General features: G+C 31.0%; 2 protein-coding genes across 2 annotated transcripts; both read left to right on the forward strand.

Annotated features, from left to right (window-relative positions):
* The first annotated feature begins 7,647 nt into the window (after positions 1 to 7,647).
* LOC117909096 (glyceraldehyde-3-phosphate dehydrogenase GAPCP1, chloroplastic-like) lies at positions 7,648 to 16,612 on the forward strand. The gene is made up of 14 exons (XM_034822996.1): positions 7,648 to 7,895; positions 9,223 to 9,317; positions 9,419 to 9,486; positions 9,582 to 9,620; positions 12,167 to 12,267; positions 13,318 to 13,430; positions 13,558 to 13,657; positions 13,757 to 13,903; positions 14,406 to 14,466; positions 14,555 to 14,652; positions 14,734 to 14,876; positions 14,971 to 15,054; positions 15,947 to 16,036; positions 16,156 to 16,612. Exons 1-14 carry the CDS (start codon positions 7,803 to 7,805, stop codon positions 16,208 to 16,210), a joined length of 1,287 nt encoding a protein of 428 aa, XP_034678887.1. The 5' UTR covers positions 7,648 to 7,802; the 3' UTR covers positions 16,211 to 16,612.
* A 420-nt stretch (positions 16,613 to 17,032) lies between these two features.
* LOC117909454 (defensin-like protein 1) lies at positions 17,033 to 18,608 on the forward strand. Its single transcript, XM_034823496.1, has 2 exons — positions 17,033 to 17,487; positions 18,279 to 18,608. Exons 1-2 carry the CDS (start codon positions 17,367 to 17,369, stop codon positions 18,434 to 18,436), a joined length of 279 nt encoding a protein of 92 aa, XP_034679387.1. The 5' UTR covers positions 17,033 to 17,366; the 3' UTR covers positions 18,437 to 18,608.
* Positions 18,609 to 19,999: the final 1,391 nt, after the last annotated feature.

Here is a 19,999-nt window from a genome sequence, read left to right on the forward strand (position 1 = left end):
GAAGGAAAAAACCTAAGTCTAAATTAGGGCTGCCAATAGCACAATGAGGGGTCAGATAAATCCTTCAACTAAAGTCTCTGAGGTGGCTCAAAAAAAAGTAAGTAGTATGAGTAGTAATGGGCCACCAAGGAACTACTATGGAGCACTGGAAGTGAACTTAAAGACATGTGCTAAAGAGACAAAATTGAGGGTCTACAGTTAATTATGTAATAAAATTAATAAGAAGTGGGTTTATCCTTGTATTACTCATCACATCTAGTAATTCTTGTCTAGGCCCTAAAGTCATGAAGTCTTCTCGATTTGCATGCTCATATTGAAAATTAACAAGAAGTTCACTACAAAATATAAGGTATTTAATAAGTATAACTTTTAAAACATGACATACATAAAGTATATTCAAAATAATTAGTTTACACACCTTTTGTCCAATGAAACATCAAACGCATAAGCAACAACTAGAGACTCAAGTGTACTCAAGGAATGTGAATCCTCCATGTTCAGCAAAATGGACATGGGGATTGTCTATATTGAAAACATCTCTAACAAGCATTAGTTATTTTTCACTATATTATTAAGTATTTAAAAAAAACTACATCAATGAAATACATTTTACCTCCACTATCTTTTTTGATCCAACAACTTGCTTTGGAATCTCTTAGACTTTCTTATCTTATTGGATTGATGAATGTAGGGTGACACCTTGAATTTACTAGGCTTACGTTCCATTCTTGTTCGTTTTTTCTTCAATTGACTTGGGAGCACCACCATTGAACTTAGTTGTTCTTCTTGTTTTTCAACATATGAAACATCAACATTAACCTATCACGTATTTGAACATTAGTATATGTATATATATATATATATATATATAGAACTTTGTAAAAAACTAGGTCTTAATATGCAAATACCTTTTCATCTTTACATTGATTGTTCCCAATAGGAGAAACATGTAACTCCATGCCACCACATGAGTCATTCTCATTCAATCTCTCTTCTACCGCAATATTGCTCATAGGAAAAAAAAAAACGTTTCAATTCCATATATTTTTCTTCAAATTTGCTAAAAGTTGATTCTTTATAATTTTCATCCATATGAGAAACATTTTTTTGTTGAACAAATTTTTTCAACTTCTCAAAAGCTTTCTCCATACCCATCAAAATTTTTTCTTCAACCTAGTAACAATAAAAATGTCAGATATCATGACAAAAAAAAAAGGTTTGAGATGAATAAACTAATGTAAATAAATATAGTATAAAAAAGTATCTTATGCCCTTCTTGTTGTTGTTCATGAACTTTTACATCTTGTTTATCACCACCTTCTACATTTCTCATATCATCATCTTTATGATAAATTGTTCTCTCATATTTCTCAACCACCTTCATTTTTTCATCATTTTCATTTTCTGTACCATTATTTTGCTCCATATCAACACTTTTCCCTTTCTTTATAATCCATATCATGGCCTATAATTTATCCATACTTTATTATAATTGCAACATCACATAAACAAATAAGCTTTTGAGTTAGTAAATGTATCTTACCTTTGGATCATCATAGCCTCCAAGTTTTTTGATTTGACATTTCATCCTAGAAACCTCATCATCTTCTCACTCATTTATGCGAGGGCCATATGCATTACAACATAAGTTCATACCCTTCTTTGTGGAAATGTGGTCTAGGTAGAATATCTGTAAGAAATAAATTCCAAAATAATTATTGAGTTGAATATATCACAAACTCTATTATTGTTAAAAATATCATAATATCTCAAATTTGTTAAAAGTGTATTACCATTAAAAAAAATAAACATTCGGAAATCCTACTGCTTCGTTTCTTAGATTTAAACTTGTTTATGCCTCGTACAAGAAAGAAGAATACCATTTGAGCCCAATTTATCTTCGTTATTGATATGGTGTCTTCAAGAAGATGGAAGAACGCTTGACACTAACTTTCATCGTTGGACATAACAAGGCACCCAAAACAAATAATACAAAACAAATTTTAAATTCATCTCCACAATCATTTTCTTGTTGTATTTGGTTTTCTAACATCAACAATGACAATTTTTCCTTCCCATCACAATACATGTTGTATAAATCAATTCATTTACTTGTGCATCTCTCTATATCTACCTCCTTTCCCTTAGCCTTCAAGCCCAAAATTAACTTAACATCCATTGGGGATAATTTAATGGAAGTGTTATGCACGCTTAATGCACATGAAAGAGTGTCAAAATTCTCTACCAACCAATGACATAAACTATGATCAATTTTAGTACATCGCAATCCTAAAATACCTCCAAACCCTATTTCTTGTATAACCGCCTTTTGATTAGGTTGCAAGTGTTGAAGTACTTTATACACTTGATCAGGTGAACAACGAGAGTGAAGATATGACTGCAAGTCATACATATACATATGTATTTAAAATTGAAAGAAAATATTATGAAATTTTAAAAACATAAATTTCAAATTTCTTACCTTTGATGCATTTTTTGAGCTACTACCCTTTTGTTTTACATATTCATTAAGGCATTTTTTCAACTTCTCTAAGAACTTTTTTTTTCTCCATTTGAAAGGGATTGTCACTTTTTTCCAATTTCTTTTTGTAACTGTATTATCAAATTAGTTAGTTATCATATAGAGTATAAAAGTTGACTAAAAAAAACATATTATGCAAATATCCATTTCTTTTCTTACATCATGATTTATTATCAATTCCTTCTTATCTCATTTTCTTGTGAGTACTTGTTCTTGACTGCATAAAAAATCACATAAAAATGATTATATTTTCAACATATGAACAAATATCCAAAATGAATTAACATATATTTATATATATTACAAATAATAAAGCCATGAACCCATATGACATTTTGGGTTTGAAGGGGGGTCATTCTCCTCAATTGATTGTTTGCTCCTGTTTAAAATACAACATTATGAATTTAATTTACAACTAATTAAAACTATGTACTACATTCAAATAATTAAGTGATAAATATAAAATCTTACATATTTGGCTTTATAAGTCAAGATTCAGCAGGATTATTCAAAATAAGATAAACTCCTCTTACACTAAGCAATTGTCTAGCCTGCAACATAGTGAGCATACTGATAAGAAATTAAGTTTTGAATTTTACAGCGATGAGTTTGAAAATTTTTGTAACAAAATGAAGCATTTTTCTGAGAATAATGCATTGATATAAAAAGTATGGCATGCTAAGAAATTAGTATTTAGTACAAATAAAGAACGTCTTTTATATTATAGATGTAAGCCTAGCCATCCAAAATAAGTTCTAGCTACACCTGATTTCAATGCACATTTCAGTTTTGAGAGGGAGAGAGGAAGGGAGAGAGGAGGGAGAGAGGGAGAGAAAGAGAAGACCGCATTGTTTTCCCCCCATTAAAATTTCAACACAAATTGAATTGGAAGCCAAATTTTTCTCGCCAAGTAGAGGAAAATTTGAAACTTGAAAAAATTGAAAAAAAAAAAAATTAAACAAAATGGCCACATATGATGCGTTAAGTCCCATATCTCATTGTTCGAGAGTTTTTTTATTTTATAAAAAACAAAAAAAAAATCTAAGTAATAAATTATATTTAGTTCTTAAAAAGTATTAAGGTTAAGGAAAATTATATTTTCTCATACGATTATCTTATGAAAGATATCAAAGAAAGTAAAATATAATTAAGAGTATGTTTGATAGTGGTTTTAGAAAGTGCTTCTAACCTTTCTAACATTTGAAAATTTTTATCATTCAAATGTTCAAAAGTCTAGAAACATTTTTTAAAATCAATGTCAAACGCACTCTACAAACTAATTAGGGATTTATGCATTTTAAAATTATTTAATCATTATATTGATAAGTTAAACTAATTAAAATAAATTTAAATTAGAAAATAAAAATAATTTATTTACTTTAAATATTTTGTTTATTTATTTTCTCTTATTTTTTTCATTTTATTTTCTTTTCCTTGCATTTCTCTCAAAAATTTTCAAACCAAATCTAGGATTAAAATTTAATTTTAAATCATTGATGTAATTTGAGAGATATGGGGTGGTAGAATCCTTTACTTGATTTATTTTTATAGAGAGAAAAAAAAAGAATAAATTCATAAATAGGGCTTTGATTTACACACACACACACACACACACACATATATATATATATATATATATATATTTTCATATAAGTTCAAAAGAAAAAAACTAAAAATGATGTAAATGTTATAAAAGAAGCAAGTCATGAATGTATATAACTAAGATCTATGATCTAGCATATTCGAGAATCATGTGGCCTCTTCTCTATCAAAGGTGACTCGACAATATTATTTGAAGATAAATGTTGCATGCATTGCATAGATTAAAGAATGATACATTAAAGGTGATGAAATTAAGCATATATTGCCCAAGTCTCTTACTTTCATTAACTTCAGAAAAGTGATGAAATTGCTATTCGACGAATAAGATCAAGTGGCAATAACTTCAGAAAAGTGATGAAATTGTTATTCGATGAATAAGATTAAGTGGCAATTTAGTAGATCTATTTACAAAGGCATTGTCAACTGCAATACTCAAGAAGCTCATTAGAATATGCAGACTCAAATATCTCCATGTTGTGCTATTAGAGAAAATATAATCATGTCTACATGAAGGAAAACTAATTGATAAAAATGTTATTAAGTTGCACTCTTTTTTCTTTCGTCCAGGTTTTGTCCCATTGGGTTTTACTGACAAGGTTTTTAATGAGGTAATTGTAGTAATGCAAAAGAATAGTGTACTCTTTTTCTTTTACTAAGGTTTTTCTCATGGGGTTTTTCTTAGTAAGGTTTTAATGAGACATTTTTATGATCATCCAAGGGGGAGTGTTATAGAATATGAGATTCTGTACTACTATGGTAACTTGTGAATGATCATCCATAAATATCTTTTGTAACTCCCTATATAAGGGAGAGACCCCCTAATGAAATTCAAGAGAGTTTTCTCGTGCATTCTATTATCTTTTTCTTGCTTTCTTCTTTTCTCACTTTGTTTTACAATAGTAAATAAATTATAGAGTAGGTAGGATGAAATGAACCTAAAATGTATTTTCTCAAATATGCTATTTAGAGGAAAGTTTTTCAAAATATCATTTTCATTCTCATCCTCAAATGAACTAAATGACATGACATAGCAAAAAGGCAAATTTTAAAGTTATATCAATTAATTTATAATTTTTTTTAAATATAATAATGTTGTGTTGGATTAGAAATTAGAAAATAAAAAAATTAAATTTAGAGTATGCTATTTTAATTTTTTTTATCTTTAAAAAAAAATTCCACAATATATATATAAAATGAGAAGTGATGATCCAATCCTTTTTGATAGCCAATGCTCCATTCCTACACATTTTGTCAACTTATAAGGTTTAGTTCACAAATCGGCATGGACTTCTATCACTTAAAAAAGAGATGCCTATACTGAACCTCACGATTAAAAAAACAAACTCTAACATGATTTCATAATCATTGATATCAAACACTGGCTAACTTAATTCAAATGCATCAAATTTATAAATTATATCAAAATGAATTTCAAACTACCATGTGACATAGAATGAGTGAAGTACATGTTCTCTCTTTTTCAGTTCAGCCTTTTTGCCATAAAGTTCCCTCTCCTTTGCCTTTGTGTCCTACAGTTGAATGCAAAAGAACTAAAAACTTGAAATGCATGCTTACACATAATGTTGTAATATATAACTTAACATTTTTTTTTTAAAAAAGAAACATCTTTGTCAACTTTGATCTATAACTGTTGCACCACGATAACCAGGAGGTTCAGGGGGTGGTGAAAGGCTAGAGTTGTCTGCAGGGGGACACTACCAGGATTCTGGCAATCGCATTACACGATTGGTGGTGCAAAATAATGAACCTCTTACACACATGGCATCATGTGATTTTTGGTTTCTTAAAATGACACGTGTGAGGGCCCAAGTGAACCTATATGTTTCATTAAATCTCAATGGAATCACAGGTAAGACAAGCAAATATTCTGAGAACTGACAGATTTGGTTGTGTTTGGAGACCACCCATCAGACCTAACCCGAAAAGGCCCTAAACACGTGATACTATTGTTTCCACCTAACCAAACACCCCAAATCCGAGAAAGTGAAAGAAAATTCACAACGGACAAACAACGCGTTGCCTTCAAGCTGTGTGGGCCGCGCGTACTTTCTTAGATTTGACCGTCCAGCAAACCCCTCTTCTTTGACTCTCTTGGGTCCGTCCAACTATTATACGTATATAAATAATTTTTTTTTATTTCTATTTTAATTTTTTTTTTGTTTGATGTAAAATAAAATAATTTAGCATGTGATTCAAATAATTTGTTTTATTTTGACATAAAAATCAACGTCTAATTTAATAAATAATTGTATTATTTAAAAGAATAAAATCTTCATTTGCCTGTTTTTTCTTAACTAAAGATTCATATTCATAAATAGTTTTCTTTTTCATATTTTATATTTAATGTATTTTTATTTTAATTTAAAAAATAATATTATTGTCACTAAATTTATTTATTTTATTACTTGTGTTTTTCCATGAATACATTCTTTGAAGTAGGTGTTCAAAAAATCAATTTAATAATTTAATTTAAATTATTAAATAAACTAAGTATATTTAATAAAATAATTTAATGATATGATTTAAAATTAAAAATAATTTTAATAAATAAGTGAAAATAATTAACTTATTTTTAAATCTATATATTTATTTTTTATTTTCATTCTTATAATTTTTAAAGATAAATACGATCAATTTAAATCTTTAAAATAATTTTTAAGTTAATATTATTAAATAAATTTAATATTAATTAAATTTTAAATCAATAATTTAGATATAATTTAAATTATTAAATAATAAATATTAAATTTTATCAAATACTTTCTTTCCGTATACTAAATTTGACTCACGCTGTAAGCATCTTTAAAAAAATAAGTTCAATTTTTTTGTTATTTAAGTAACTTAAGTCATCTATGGAAGTTGCTAATTATTATAATAAGAAAATAATATTAGGGTGGAGAAAAATAATAATAATAAACAAGCGCACGTTTGAAAAGGGCTCTTCCAAGCAGTCTTCTATTTTTTTAAAATAAAAATAAGTTTTTTTGAGAATTTGTTTAGAAAATAAGATTTTTTAAAAATCATTATTGGAGTAACAAATTTAATTTCCATTAAAATAAAAAGTAAAAAACAGAAAAGTTATTACATTTTTGTTGTCCAAATGGGCAAAAATAAAATAAAAATAAATTTAAAATGGAAACTGTTTCGTTTTTGCTGTTTCTAGATTTTTTGTTTGGCATCTTTCTAGGAAGTGTTTTAATTTGATATTTGAGAAATGTTTTAAAAAATAAAGAATATTAGGAAGGCTCCAAACGTGTCCAACGTGGCTTACGAGGGCTGAGCCAACTGTCATTTTCGACATGGCCACATCACGTTAAAACTCCACCTAGGCTGCTGCGTGAAGCGTCTTACACACACATAGAAACCTCCGCTCATTTCTTTCAGGCCTTTTTCATTTTAAAAAGCTTCCTCTATATATAGTCATATCTCTCTCTCTTTCTCTCTCTCTCTAAATATAAAGAGGTATATATTTGTTAATGGTAGCGTTGCCATTTCACACTCTTAAGGTCATACACCTAACAGAGGAAGAAGCCTCCCTTTTTCTCTAGGGTTTTCTTTCTTTCTTTCTTTCTTTCTTGGCCTTTACTTCAATCCAAGAGACCAGAAGAGAAGAGGAAGAGTTCCATTCGGTTTTGTAATGGCGCTCTATTCTCTCTTCAGATCCGCGCCTTCCGCCGCCGCCGCCGCCGCTACTGTGGTGGATTCTTCTCGTCCTTCTGATCGATGCAAGGTTGAGTTTCTCTGATCCGGATGTGCTTGTTTTTTGTTTTTTGGTTTGGAGGAAATCGAAAAGAAAAAAATAAGAAACTTGTTTTGGACGATTTGGAAGGTTTTGTTTTGATGTGGTAGTTGTTTTGTTTTTGTGGTTTGGTTCTCACCTACCACAAGTCAAATTTGGTGGTGAATGTTATTTCCTTTTGGTTGCTGAGAAAGTGGACCGAAGAGGCTGTGTTTTGGATTTGAATCTTCTGTTTTCACGAGTTGATCTTTTGATTTTCTGGTCTACCAAACGTCAGAGTTTGGTGGCAGATATAGTATGTTTTTTCGTTTCTCATTTTTTTTTTTTTTGGCTTTGAAAGGAAATAAATGTAAAAAAAATGGTTTTTGGGCATTGAATGAAGTTGTTTTCAAAATTTTTAATAGGCTTGAATGAATTGCTTTCTTTATATAAGAATGATATAATTTTGTGATTTTCTCTACCACCAAACGGTAATGTGATTTTTGTTGATTCTAATCTATTTCTGGTTTGTGAGGAAATTTTGAAAAAAAAAAAAAAAAAAACTAGAAAAGAGCCTGGATTTTGAAGAACTGACTGGAAATTGTCCGTCTTTGGATGAAATTTTTATTTTTATTATTATTTTAATTTTCTTGACCACCAAACGCCAAATTTGGTCGTACATGTTTTTGTTAATCATTGTATGTTTTTGTTTGAAACGGAGGAATGGTTTAATAACGATATAATATATAGAAGTGAAAAACTCACCTTTGTTAAAGCCAGCATTTAAAAATTTTCTTCCTCCCTCAGTTTACCAACCAAATGGAGTGTGCTATTTTTGTTTCACAAATCTGGTAAAGCTATCTTTTGCTCTTTCTTCTAACAGGGAATTGCATTGTAAAATAAGCCAAAAGAAATGTGTGTTTGTTGAATTTGTTCTACCAAATAGTTGTGTTACGATTGGTTGATTAGAGCTTTTTATTTTATCTTGTTGGAAAAATTTGAAAAATTTAAATTTGAAAAATTTAGATTTGAACATACTTTTCGTTTGTTTCCTACATTATCTCAGCTGCCAATTGGAGCCTACAGCTCTGTTATTATTTACAGCATTGGATTCAAACTGTCTTACATGTGTTTTCCTCCCGTTTACTGGGCAACCAAATGGAGCAAAGTTTGTATGAAGTTTTTGCTGTTTCTTTCTCAGTATCACTAAAACCTTCTTTTAGTCTAATGTTTTGGTTCAATACTATAATTTTGGGCTTGCTCTGTCCTTAATTTTGTAGGTTTCTTTTTTTAATTTTTTTCCCCATATATCTTACGTGGATTTATATGTTTGTTGAAGGTGTCTTGCATTGGTTTCAATAGCAATGCGGACTCACTGAAGGTTCAGACCACCATATTTGGTACTCCTTGTATTGGAAATTCATCTTCCTTACAGTTGAGTAATAGATTTTTTTGTTTAACGTCTATTTATATGGGAGTGTTGTGGTCGGATGGTGTAATTGACTTGTGATATGTTCTCTGTCTAAACTATACAGGAAATGCAGTGTCAGGAGTCTCCAGCCCATCAAAGCCACAGCCACAGAATTGCCTCCTACAGTTCAAAGTAAGAACTACATATTCTTGTTTAGTTTTTGTGTGATACTCTTTCAATTTGGATAATTAGCTGTATTAGTTGATATTCTTGTGTGTTTTGTGTAGAGTCATGGAGCAGTGGGCAGACAAAGATTGGAATCAATGGTGTGTTTTCTTACCAGTTGTGCCTATTTGACATAAGAAGAAAAATTATGCTCTGTTTCTCTTATTTTTGTTCCTTGACCTTTCCATTGTTTCTTCCTAAGTATTCTTCAGCACTTAATAGTTTTGTATTAGAAATCAAACCTCTTAAAAGTATAGCAGTTTTTTAATAGGCTTATTATGTGATTTGGAATGCAATTTGAAACTTCTGTTTTATACTGATTCATGATTTGGGTTTATCTCCTGTATATAGGGATAGAATTATGATATTTTTATCTAATACAGGAGTTGAGTTCAATATGCTTATTTCACCTTATAACTGTATGCTTGTAAAGCAGAGAAGAAATACTTTTGTGCACATATTTATAAATTAGTATTGTTGCCTTGATGTTTATTGTGTCCTTTTTACCATGAAAGCCACTAGTGAATGAAATTCAAAGTCTGAGGATCTCAGTGGGCCCCTTCATTTATGGTGAGCCCTCTTTGTTGTCCCTAGTTCATGGTTTGTCAGTCCCAAACCATGCGAAGGGCTTGAAATATTGTTTGAGTTCCATGCTCATGATTGATTATATTATATTTTAATTGTAGTGGAATATTGATAGTTTAAAATTTTGCAACCAAGCTCTCTTATATAATTGCTGTTTGAAAGAGTTAATTGATTAATGAAAACTGTAGTAAAGTTCATAAGTTGGCCAAGGAATCCTTGATGCTTTACTTGCTTTGCAACTTAGCTAGGATTAAATACCCTGATTTGTCAAAAAAAAGAAGAGATGCTTTCATTTTTAGTCTTAAGGTTATGTGACTTGAGACTTCACAATGATTGATCAATTTTAATTAATCTGGAAGTTCTTTATTATCTCCAATTATTCTGACGATACTCTGAGAATATTGTCTTCCTGATTTTATATTAATTACTTTTTCCATGGGATGAAGTTCTCTTAAAAATGATGCAAGGTTCTTAGTTAATTAGTGAATATATTTACTGGGAAGATCCTAGGTTGACTGCTGATGTGAATATGCTGTGCTTGTGGATGAATATGTTTTAGGGATTGCTTTTTTGATAGGTAATTCCCCCTGCCCCCCCCCCCCCCCCCCTTTTTCTTGTCCCCATTGGGACTTGAACCTGGAACTTCCCATAAATCCACCCCAACACTGTGCCACTTGAGCCAGGCCTCAAGGGCTGTTCTATTAGTTGTAGATGTACTCTTGTACGGCTTGTATATCCATTTTATCGGCTTGGTTATGACTACCATCTAGTTTTGTTCTAAAACCATAGGTAATTTATTAATTGATAAATTTTGTTCAGTTGCTGAAAGGTTGATTAATCTTGATTCTTGTGCTTGATTGTAGCACATGGTCCACTCTCTGGAAGGACTTGATTGATTTTGCCCAAACAAAAAAAACAAAAGGGAATGGGTATATTGTGCTTGAAACTTTGGAATATTTCTTTTCAAGCCGTATTCAGTATGGGTGCCTCGCTCATTTAGAGTCTTGTGCTTCAAACTTTAGAACGTTTATTTCCATTCATTTCAATCACAATCCTTACTTCAATTTAGAGTGCGTTTGGTAGTAATTTTAGGTAGTGTTTCTAGCCTTTATAACACTTGGAAATTTTCATCCTTCAAGTATTAAAAATGCTAGAAACACGTCCTACAATCACTGCAAAATGCACTCTTAATCTGATAATGTTGATTTGGGGACAAAAATGGAAAGAAAAATGGCATGAGTTCCTACTTCTTTTGGGTGCTGCCATCCTAGATGTAATTGGTAGATCCATTCTTACTGTTAAACTACTTGCTGGGTTGTGAGGCAGAGCATCTTAACAAAGCTACTCTTCTGAGTTAGGAAGGCCAACTAATTCATCCTTTAGTCTCATGCAACTAATCAATTGTAGTTAAGTTAGTTGAGTGAAATTTTTTAAAATAAAATATTGACTGCTTGTATAAAGCAATGGTTGAACACTCGCATAGGGGAACAATTTTTCCCCTTGCTTGATGGAGGCATATGTTGTATCACCTTTTGTCTCTTTATAAACTTCCTTTCAGTGAATGAGTGTGGATCAGCTTGCCAATACAAAGTTGATGATCTTTTCATTACAGAGAAAGAATCACTACCTGAGATATTTTAATTTGGATGTAAGATCTTGTAGGCTGATAGGACTGTTATGTGGTTCTGTATCCTTGGTTATGTTTTCATAATCATGCTTATGATTTAGAAATATTGTTAATTACAAACTGTGGATTTACTTTATTTGTGCTAGTGCACAGTTTGTTGGCCATTGGTTTGCAAATTTTTCAAATTTGTTTTGCTCATGGATCTTTCATCTTAAATATTTTTCGGCTGCTTGAAAACTAAATGGCTATTACATCTTAAAATTATTTGTCGATATGCCAACTCATTAGGTAGGTAACTTTTCCTTTGCTTACCCAGAGAGAGGTGAATTTAATATGGTCTAGTATTCATCATATTGTCTCAGTGCGACCCTGCAAAATATAGCTCTGTGGTGATCATTGTGATGATAATATGTCTTAGTTGTTAAACTCATGCAGGTTTTGGTCGAATTGGAAGGTTGGTTTTACGAGTAGCAACCTCTAGGGATGATATTGATGTGGTAGCAGTCAATGATCCATTTGTTGATGCCAAATACATGGTAAGGATTTGCAATTAGCCTGTCTTCTAGCAGATCACCTCTTTAGAAAATTTTTGGATGATGAATTTTTGGCCACTATTGTATAATCCAGTTCGTGTTTGTGTTAGGTGTTAGGCCTTATGTGGTAATATCACAATTATCATGTTTGCTTTTCATCAGTGTATGAGAATTTTTTTTTTTTTTATTGATTGATGAAAGAAATGTGATATTTTCTCAGTGGCTTGAAATGGAACAGTATTTGTTGCAAACAAGTTTGTTCTTATTTGATCTAAATTTTCCAATGAGTTAATCACAAGGGTTAGAACCTATTTTTCTGGATTTGGTTATGGTCCTTCAGGTTTGGTACTTGTACTGTAATAAAACAACATGGTTGAAAAATTGTGGATATATGGAAAATGATTGTAAACTCTTGTTTCTCTCATGCAAATATTTTTGGATGTGTAAGCACCATGATTACTTTATTATTTCCCATGCAATCTGGAAGAAATATTATGGTTATACATTAAGATTCTAAGTTCAAAGTACAAGAATTAAACAATATATATTAGTAGTAATACTACCAATATAGATGCCCAAGAATATGGACTTGTTTGAAAAATCACATTATGTCATACTAAGGCATTTTTAAAACTTTAAGATATGCGTGTAGAGAAGCTTTTGGAAAATAGTAAAATATGGACTTGTCTAGCAATTTTTATTTTTCATATGAAGCAAGAACTAGAAAAATATCCCTTCTACTAGTATATTGGATTGATACCTTGAAATGCTTTTCGTTGTCGTTTGGTTGGCTGAGCGCCTCATCTAGAGCTTGAAATATTCAATTATCACTACTATCTAGCTCTGTATTTGTAATAAGCTCGTTCTTTTTAAACTCCAACACAATGACGTGGTTTTTTCCATGTCAACGTTCTCAACACTGACAGTGCTTTAAGCATTGTGGCACACCTTAATTGTATGGTAGTTTAGGATTCTTGAGCTAGTTGTTAGGATCCTTCAACTTTAGAGAGAAGGAATGGTAGTGATATGTTGGTTTTCGTTTATTTAACGCAGGCTTACATGTTCAAGTATGATTCTACTCATGGAGTTTTCAAGGGAACCATCAAGGTATTGGATGAGTCCACTTTGGAAATCAATGGCAAGCAGATAAAAGTTACAAGCAAAAGGTATCCTAACCTTAGTTTTTGACTGGGATTTTAGTGGTTGTAGTAGCAATACATGCTTTAGTGCTAACATAATACCACATGGTTTTACTGAAGAAACCATTGACATCAAAATGTATGTTTATGTCAGGGACCCATCAGAAATCCCTTGGGGTGATTATGGGATTGATTATGTTGTCGAATCTTCTGGAGTTTTCACAACAACCGAGAAGGCTTCTGCACACATAAAGGTTTGTTGGTATATGTGGTGGACTTTATATTAGTTCTTCTAAACACTCTCTTGCCACCCCACAGTGCTGAAGTCAGTGATTGTTGTCTTTATAATGCAGGGTGGTGCCAAGAAAGTGGTAATTTCAGCTCCATCAGCTGATGCACCGATGTTTGTGGTAGGAGTAAATGAGACTTCATACAAGCCAAGCATGGATATCGTTTCTAATGCAAGCTGTACCACCAATTGCCTTGCTCCTCTTGCCAAGGTTTGATAGCTTATTGAACTTTTCTGTTTTGCAAATGATTGGCTACATTAATTTTTTATGATGAGAAATCGTTAGCTAATGCCTGACTTCATTTATCTATTTTAATAAAAACTACAGCTATGTTTGGTTCCTGGGAAATTTGAGGTAAAATGTAAGAGAAAGAAAATAGAGAGGAAAAGTAGAAGGAAAATAAGAAATAAATTTAAAATGAATAAATTATTTTTATATGCTACTTCAAACTCATTTTTCTTATTTTAACTCTTTGATATAAAGATTAGCAAATTTGAAAATGCATAAGTTTTTGACTAACTTTAATTATTTTTTATTTTCTTTTGTATTTTCGGTATTACAACTAAACATCAGAAAATAGTTTTTTTTCTTCCCTTGTACTTTTCGACAACCAAATGTAACCTACATGTTTTCTTCTGCCAACCTAATGAAAACCCTCACTTCTCCATCATTTCTTTTTTCAACTTGTCCTAAACCTGGTTATGCTATACAGGTTGTTCATGAGGAATTTGGTATCGTTGAAGGTTTAATGACAACTGTGCATGCCACTACAGGTTTCTCCTTCTCCCTCTATTTGACATGTGCCTGACACTTGCTTTTGTATTAATTTAGTAACATGGTTATGCTCTTTTTGATGTTTAGCCACACAGAAGACCGTGGATGGGCCTTCAATGAAGGATTGGCGAGGGGGCCGAGGTGCTTCACAAAATATCATCCCAAGCTCCACTGGTGCTGCAAAGGTATGAGATGGATTTAATTCACATGGAAGTAGAATCCCATAAAGTTGTACAAGGTGTGATTTTGAGTGTTTGGTATCATAGGCTGTTGGAAAAGTCCTTCCAGAACTCAACGGAAAGCTCACTGGAATGGCCTTCCGTGTTCCAACACCTAATGTCTCTGTTGTGGACTTAACTTGTCGACTTAAGAAGAGTGCTACATATGAAGATGTCAAAGCAGCCGTAAAGTATACTCTCTCTCTCTCTATCTATCTATCATGCCCAAGTATGATTTATCCCAAAATATTAAAACTATGTTTCTCTTTGAATTTCCAACTAAAGGTATTCCTCAGAGGGGCCATTGAAGGGTATTCTTGGATACACGGATGAGGATGTTGTCTCCAATGATTTTGTTGGTGACTCAAGGTAGAATTCTCGATCTCATAATCACTTGATGTAATCGGAATTAATATTGAGTATACTTTCTGGGCTCCATAGAACGGATAGTGACCTTGTGTTTCTAAAAACAAAGGAGAAATTTAGGACTTCCTGACAACGTTTGCAAAATCGGTTCTTAAAAATAGTTCTAAATTGTTTTTTGGAACAAAATTCTGATTGAGAATTTAAATATCGAAAATAGATTTCTTTCCTTATTCTTCGCGAAGGTACTTCACATTTTGTTTGAATGCCAAAGTTGTCTGAGTATTTTTCATATTTTCATTCATTTTCTACCTATAAAAAAAAAAAAATTCACTACTAAAAACACTTGAAAGCATCCCAAATTTGTTTTAAAAAATATGTTTTTAGAACAAATCCTCATAACGGATTTTACTCTAATCTTGCAAACATGATTTCTGTTCTTTAGAACAGAAAATTGTTTTCAAGAACGGTTTGGAAACTGGTCCCAAGGGTTTGTTTGGCAATGTTTTTGAAAAAATGCTTACAATTAGTTTTTGAAAATAGTTGTGAGTTGTTTTCAGGAACAAACTTCTATTTGAAAATTATAATATATGAAAAACAATTTTTTCACCCTATTCTTCGCACTTAATATCACAGTAAAAGTTCTTGACCTTATCTCTATGTTTCCAATTGTCTCTTGAAATACACTATTAAAAAAATCTTGAATATTTTCTCAAAAATCACCTTGCTTTCAAAATCTTATTTCCAAACTGAGCTAGCATTTGTGGTTACCTCAGTCAACCAACTACCATTACCCTTATTGAATTCCTAGGATAGAACCTGATTTATTTTATCTACATTTTCAAAGCATCATTTGGTGGATCACAATTGTTTTATATGTGCTCTGCTTTATTTACAGGTCAAGTATATTTGATGCAAAGGCCGGGATAGGGCTGAGTGCTTCCTTCATGAAGCTGGTTGCATGGTATGACAACGAATGGGGATACAGGTACAACACGGCTCTCTCTCTCTCTCTCTCTTTCTCACACACACAGCATGCAAGCCTCAGAGCTTCCAGCTGGTGCTAATATGATGATATATAATGGTTATTTTCGGTTTTTCATACAGCAACCGAGTGCTGGACCTCATAGAGCACATGGCATTGGTGGCGGCCAACAAATGAGAACAAGAAACTAGTAGAGGTTTGCCAAACCTGCATCTTCTCCAATTTTTATGCCTGCAATGAATATGCTTGAAAGAGTAGGAGTTCATAGGTGGTTTGGCCAAACTATGAAATAATGAATGAGATTTGAACATTAACCTGTATGAGTTGATGGATAAGTGGTATTTTTTCTTGATTGGTGGTATCTTTTTGATACAAATTAAGGTATAAAGCAATAGGGACCTAGTTGGATAAGTGGTATGCGATAGGGACCTAGTTGGATTAGTGGTATTTCTTCTTGATTGGTATCGCATCCAAACCCAAGATATTGATGCGATATTTAAGTGCAATGTTTTTATTTTATGCTTGAAAGGTAAATGTGAAAGTCTCTTACTTCAATTATAGTATGCAATGTTTTTGTCATTTCATCTGTCCATCATTTAAGAAAATGAGAATCAAATGTTTCTGTATCTTCTTTTATCTTCGTCTTCTTCTGTTGCATATCTCTCCATTCAGTCTCTTTGAATGAGTCAGTTCTTGGTTTTCACAGGTTTTCTCCAAATTCTTTGTTTTAATTTTTCCATTCTTTAAATTTTGTATTTTTTTTCCAATTTTTTTTAAATATATAAAGAGAAAAAAAGAGAAGAAAAATCAAGAAAAACCTCCATCTATTATTGTTAATCATTTATTATGGAAGATTTGTCAAAGGAATTGAACCCAAAAATATGTTTCTTAACACAAACACTTCAAAATTTAAAAATCTTGCTTTATTTATTTATAAATTATTTAAAATATTTTTTATTAAATAATTTAAAAAAATTACAGATTGTCTACCTAATATTAATTATTTGGTGCAATAACGAGATGAATTATTTAAATAATGATGATGTAAAATGTCATAAAAGGTTTGATTTGATGTAATTTGATTGAACATGTAAATGAAATGGCAAAAACTTAATCCAAGGAGGGGATTTTAAAGTTCTATGAAAATAATATCAAGGAAGAAAGATATTTTGAGAAGACAAGCCGAGCCTTGAATTGAAAATGGAAAGGGGAATAACGTGTAAGAAAGGGAGGGTTGAGGGAAGAGTAGGTGGCATTGAAAAGGAAGAGGTGATGGACACTTGTAAAGACCTCTTTCTATTCATGCATATGCCGCCATCCTACCTTCTCGAATATGAAGCATCTCGAAGATCTAAAATTCAAGAAGAAAATGACGAAGAAGAAAGAAGAAGTAATGGAGAAGAAGAGCCCCTTGGGGCTCACCTTCCTCCTCCTCCTCCTCCTCATGGCCTCTCGTGAGTCTCCCTTTCCTTCTTTACGTGTCTGGAAATGTAGAGAAAATTAGAGTTTTGTCTTGTACTTTTTCTTTTTCTAGATTTTTATCATTTGGAAATAGATTTCATGAGTCCACGTCTTGAATTTTAATTTAAGAGACAATAAGGTTTTATTTGATAATTGTTTGACAATTAGAAAATAGAGAAAATAGAAATAGGGTGTTAGTTGTTTAAAAAATAATCACACGTAGAATGATTAAAAATATAACACAATTATTTTTAGAATATATTTAAATATATAGAAATAAATTAAAAATATTTAAAGTTCCTAAAATATCATTTTTAAAAAGTAATTTTTTAGAATTGTTTTTTAAAACACTTTTAAACAGTTTCTAAGAGTCTGTTTAGAAAGTATTTTTGAAAAAAAAATTAGATGTTTGACAAATTTTAAGAAACATTTTTAAAATTATAAAAACTCAGTTTTAGTATTATTTTTTTAGAAATATTTTATGGGTGATTCTTACGTACTTTACTTTTCTTAAGAGAACAGCTCGATTAGAAATACTGTGAAATGTAATCTAAAACAAGTTTTCGTTGTTTTAAAAACAAATTTTTATTTTATTTTATTTAGAATATTGTGAGTAACATTTGGAAAACATAATTTAAAAATATATTAAAATTAATTTTATAGTTTTTATAACAAGCACAACTATTCCCGATTTTATGAAGACCAATATTATTCAACTATAAATGTTTTTATTTCCAATAATAATTACAAGTAATCACTTATATTTCTTTTACTATAAATGCAGAAGAGACGGAGGCGAGGCTGTGCGAGTCGCAGAGCCACTGGTTCAGGGGCGTGTGCGTGAGCAACCACAACTGCGCCGTCGTGTGCCGGAACGAGCACTTCGTCGGGGGCCGCTGCCGAGGCTTTCGCCGGAGGTGCTTCTGTACTCGCAACTGTTAAATTAAGAGCCTCTGTATTACCACTACTACTACAATAAAGAGACTCTTCTGTTGAAAGTAGTTTTCTGTTTTTCAAAATAGAAAACAGTTGTTTAACCTAAAAATTTCGGTTTTATGTTCTTTCTAACTACTCTTGTGCTTTTAAGAATTATTTTCAAAAATTATTTTCTCCATTTTTTCTTACATTTTACAATAAAATTATAAAATTGGGTTCCAAAGATTAAATACAAATTAATTTTTAAATTTTATTGCTATCATGATGTCAGCTTACTAAGGATTGTAACATGTTTCATAAATTTTTAACAAAAAAATATGGTTTTTAGAATTTGTTCTCAAAATATGATTTTTCAAGAATAATGTTGTGGCCCGAATTTTCATATGATGCATTCCCACTCGATGACGCAACTCACTTTTTAATTAATTTGGTGAAAATATGATTTTTACAAAAGAGTTGGAGTTATCACTTATTTATTTATTTTTTTAAAGGAAAAAAAGAAAAATCCTAAGTGTGACTCCTTATTTGGAAAAGACATATCTGCAAAAATCGAATTTGGATCTGGGGGTCAAGTTACTTATTGGGAAGGTACGATAAAGATCGTAACACCCCTCTAACCCCCTAAAATGGGTCTATACTAAATAAGGTGAAATAAACATGATAATTAACTAGGAAATCAATAAATGCTAATGAAATGATCAAACAATAAAATGAATCATGTATGAGAATAAGTGGGAGTGAGAGCGTACCTTGGCAGCAAGTAATAGTGCACTATCATGGAAACAAGGTTAGCCCAAGTATAAAAGTATTACATGCATATCAAAGAGTAAGACAAAAATCAAACAATATTCATTAAGCATAATAGTTGACAATCAGAAAAGATCATATGTAGGGCCTCCACCAAAGCCTAATTTATTTTGCATCAATTAATCCTACAAATTCCATTATTTTGGAATTATGAAAATTGTCTTCATGCTTATTAGAAATTAAAGAAACGGAAAATTATTTTAAAATTAAAAAAAAATGTGAAAGCACTTACCTGAAAGGAAATGTAGCAAGTTTATTTAAAAACGAAATTTTTAGTAACTTAAAACCCTAATGAAGAATGAAAAGTGATAGAATTAAAAATTATTTGATAAACTGGAGTTTTGAAAATTATATCTAGGAATTGAAGGTTTGGAAATTAAATTTGGACAAAATTGAAGTTTTGAAAATTAATTGAGAACTGGAGTTTTGAAAATTAGTTTTAAGAATTGGTGTTTTGAAAATTAATTTAGAAAGAAATTGGAATTTTGAAAATTATTTGAGAATTGAAATTTTGAGGATTAAATTCATAAATTAGAGTTTTGAAGATTAAATTAAATAATTGAAGTTTTGAAAATTGATTTTGAAAGAAAACGGAGTTTTGAAAATTAATTGAAAATTGGAGTTTTAAAAATTAAATATAAGAATTGGAGTTTTGAAAATTAAATTTGAAAGAAAATGGAGTTTTGAAAATTAATTGAGAATTGAAGTTTTGAAAATTAAATTTAAGAATGGGAATTTTAGAAATTAAATTTAAAAGAAATT

Source organism: Vitis riparia, chromosome 19, assembly GCF_004353265.1.
Source record: "Vitis riparia cultivar Riparia Gloire de Montpellier isolate 1030 chromosome 19, EGFV_Vit.rip_1.0, whole genome shotgun sequence".
Lineage (NCBI taxonomy): Eukaryota > Viridiplantae > Streptophyta > Magnoliopsida > Vitales > Vitaceae > Vitis > Vitis riparia.

Excerpts from the sequence above, each read along its gene's own strand:
- LOC117909096 (XM_034822996.1), top strand. The coding sequence starts at position 7,803 with ATGGCGCTCTATTCTCTCTTCAGATCCGCGCCTTCCGCCGCCGCCGCC. Across the intron at positions 14,877-14,970 it reads GATGTCAAAGCAGCCGTAAA|GTATTCCTCAGAGGGGCCAT; the intron begins GTATACTCTCTC and ends TTCCAACTAAAG. Across the intron at positions 15,055-15,946 it reads GATTTTGTTGGTGACTCAAG|GTCAAGTATATTTGATGCAA; the intron begins GTAGAATTCTCG and ends CTTTATTTACAG.
- LOC117909454 (XM_034823496.1), top strand. The coding sequence starts at position 17,367 with ATGAAGCATCTCGAAGATCTAAAATTCAAGAAGAAAATGACGAAGAAG. Across the intron at positions 17,488-18,278 it reads CCTCCTCCTCATGGCCTCTC|AAGAGACGGAGGCGAGGCTG; the intron begins GTGAGTCTCCCT and ends CTATAAATGCAG.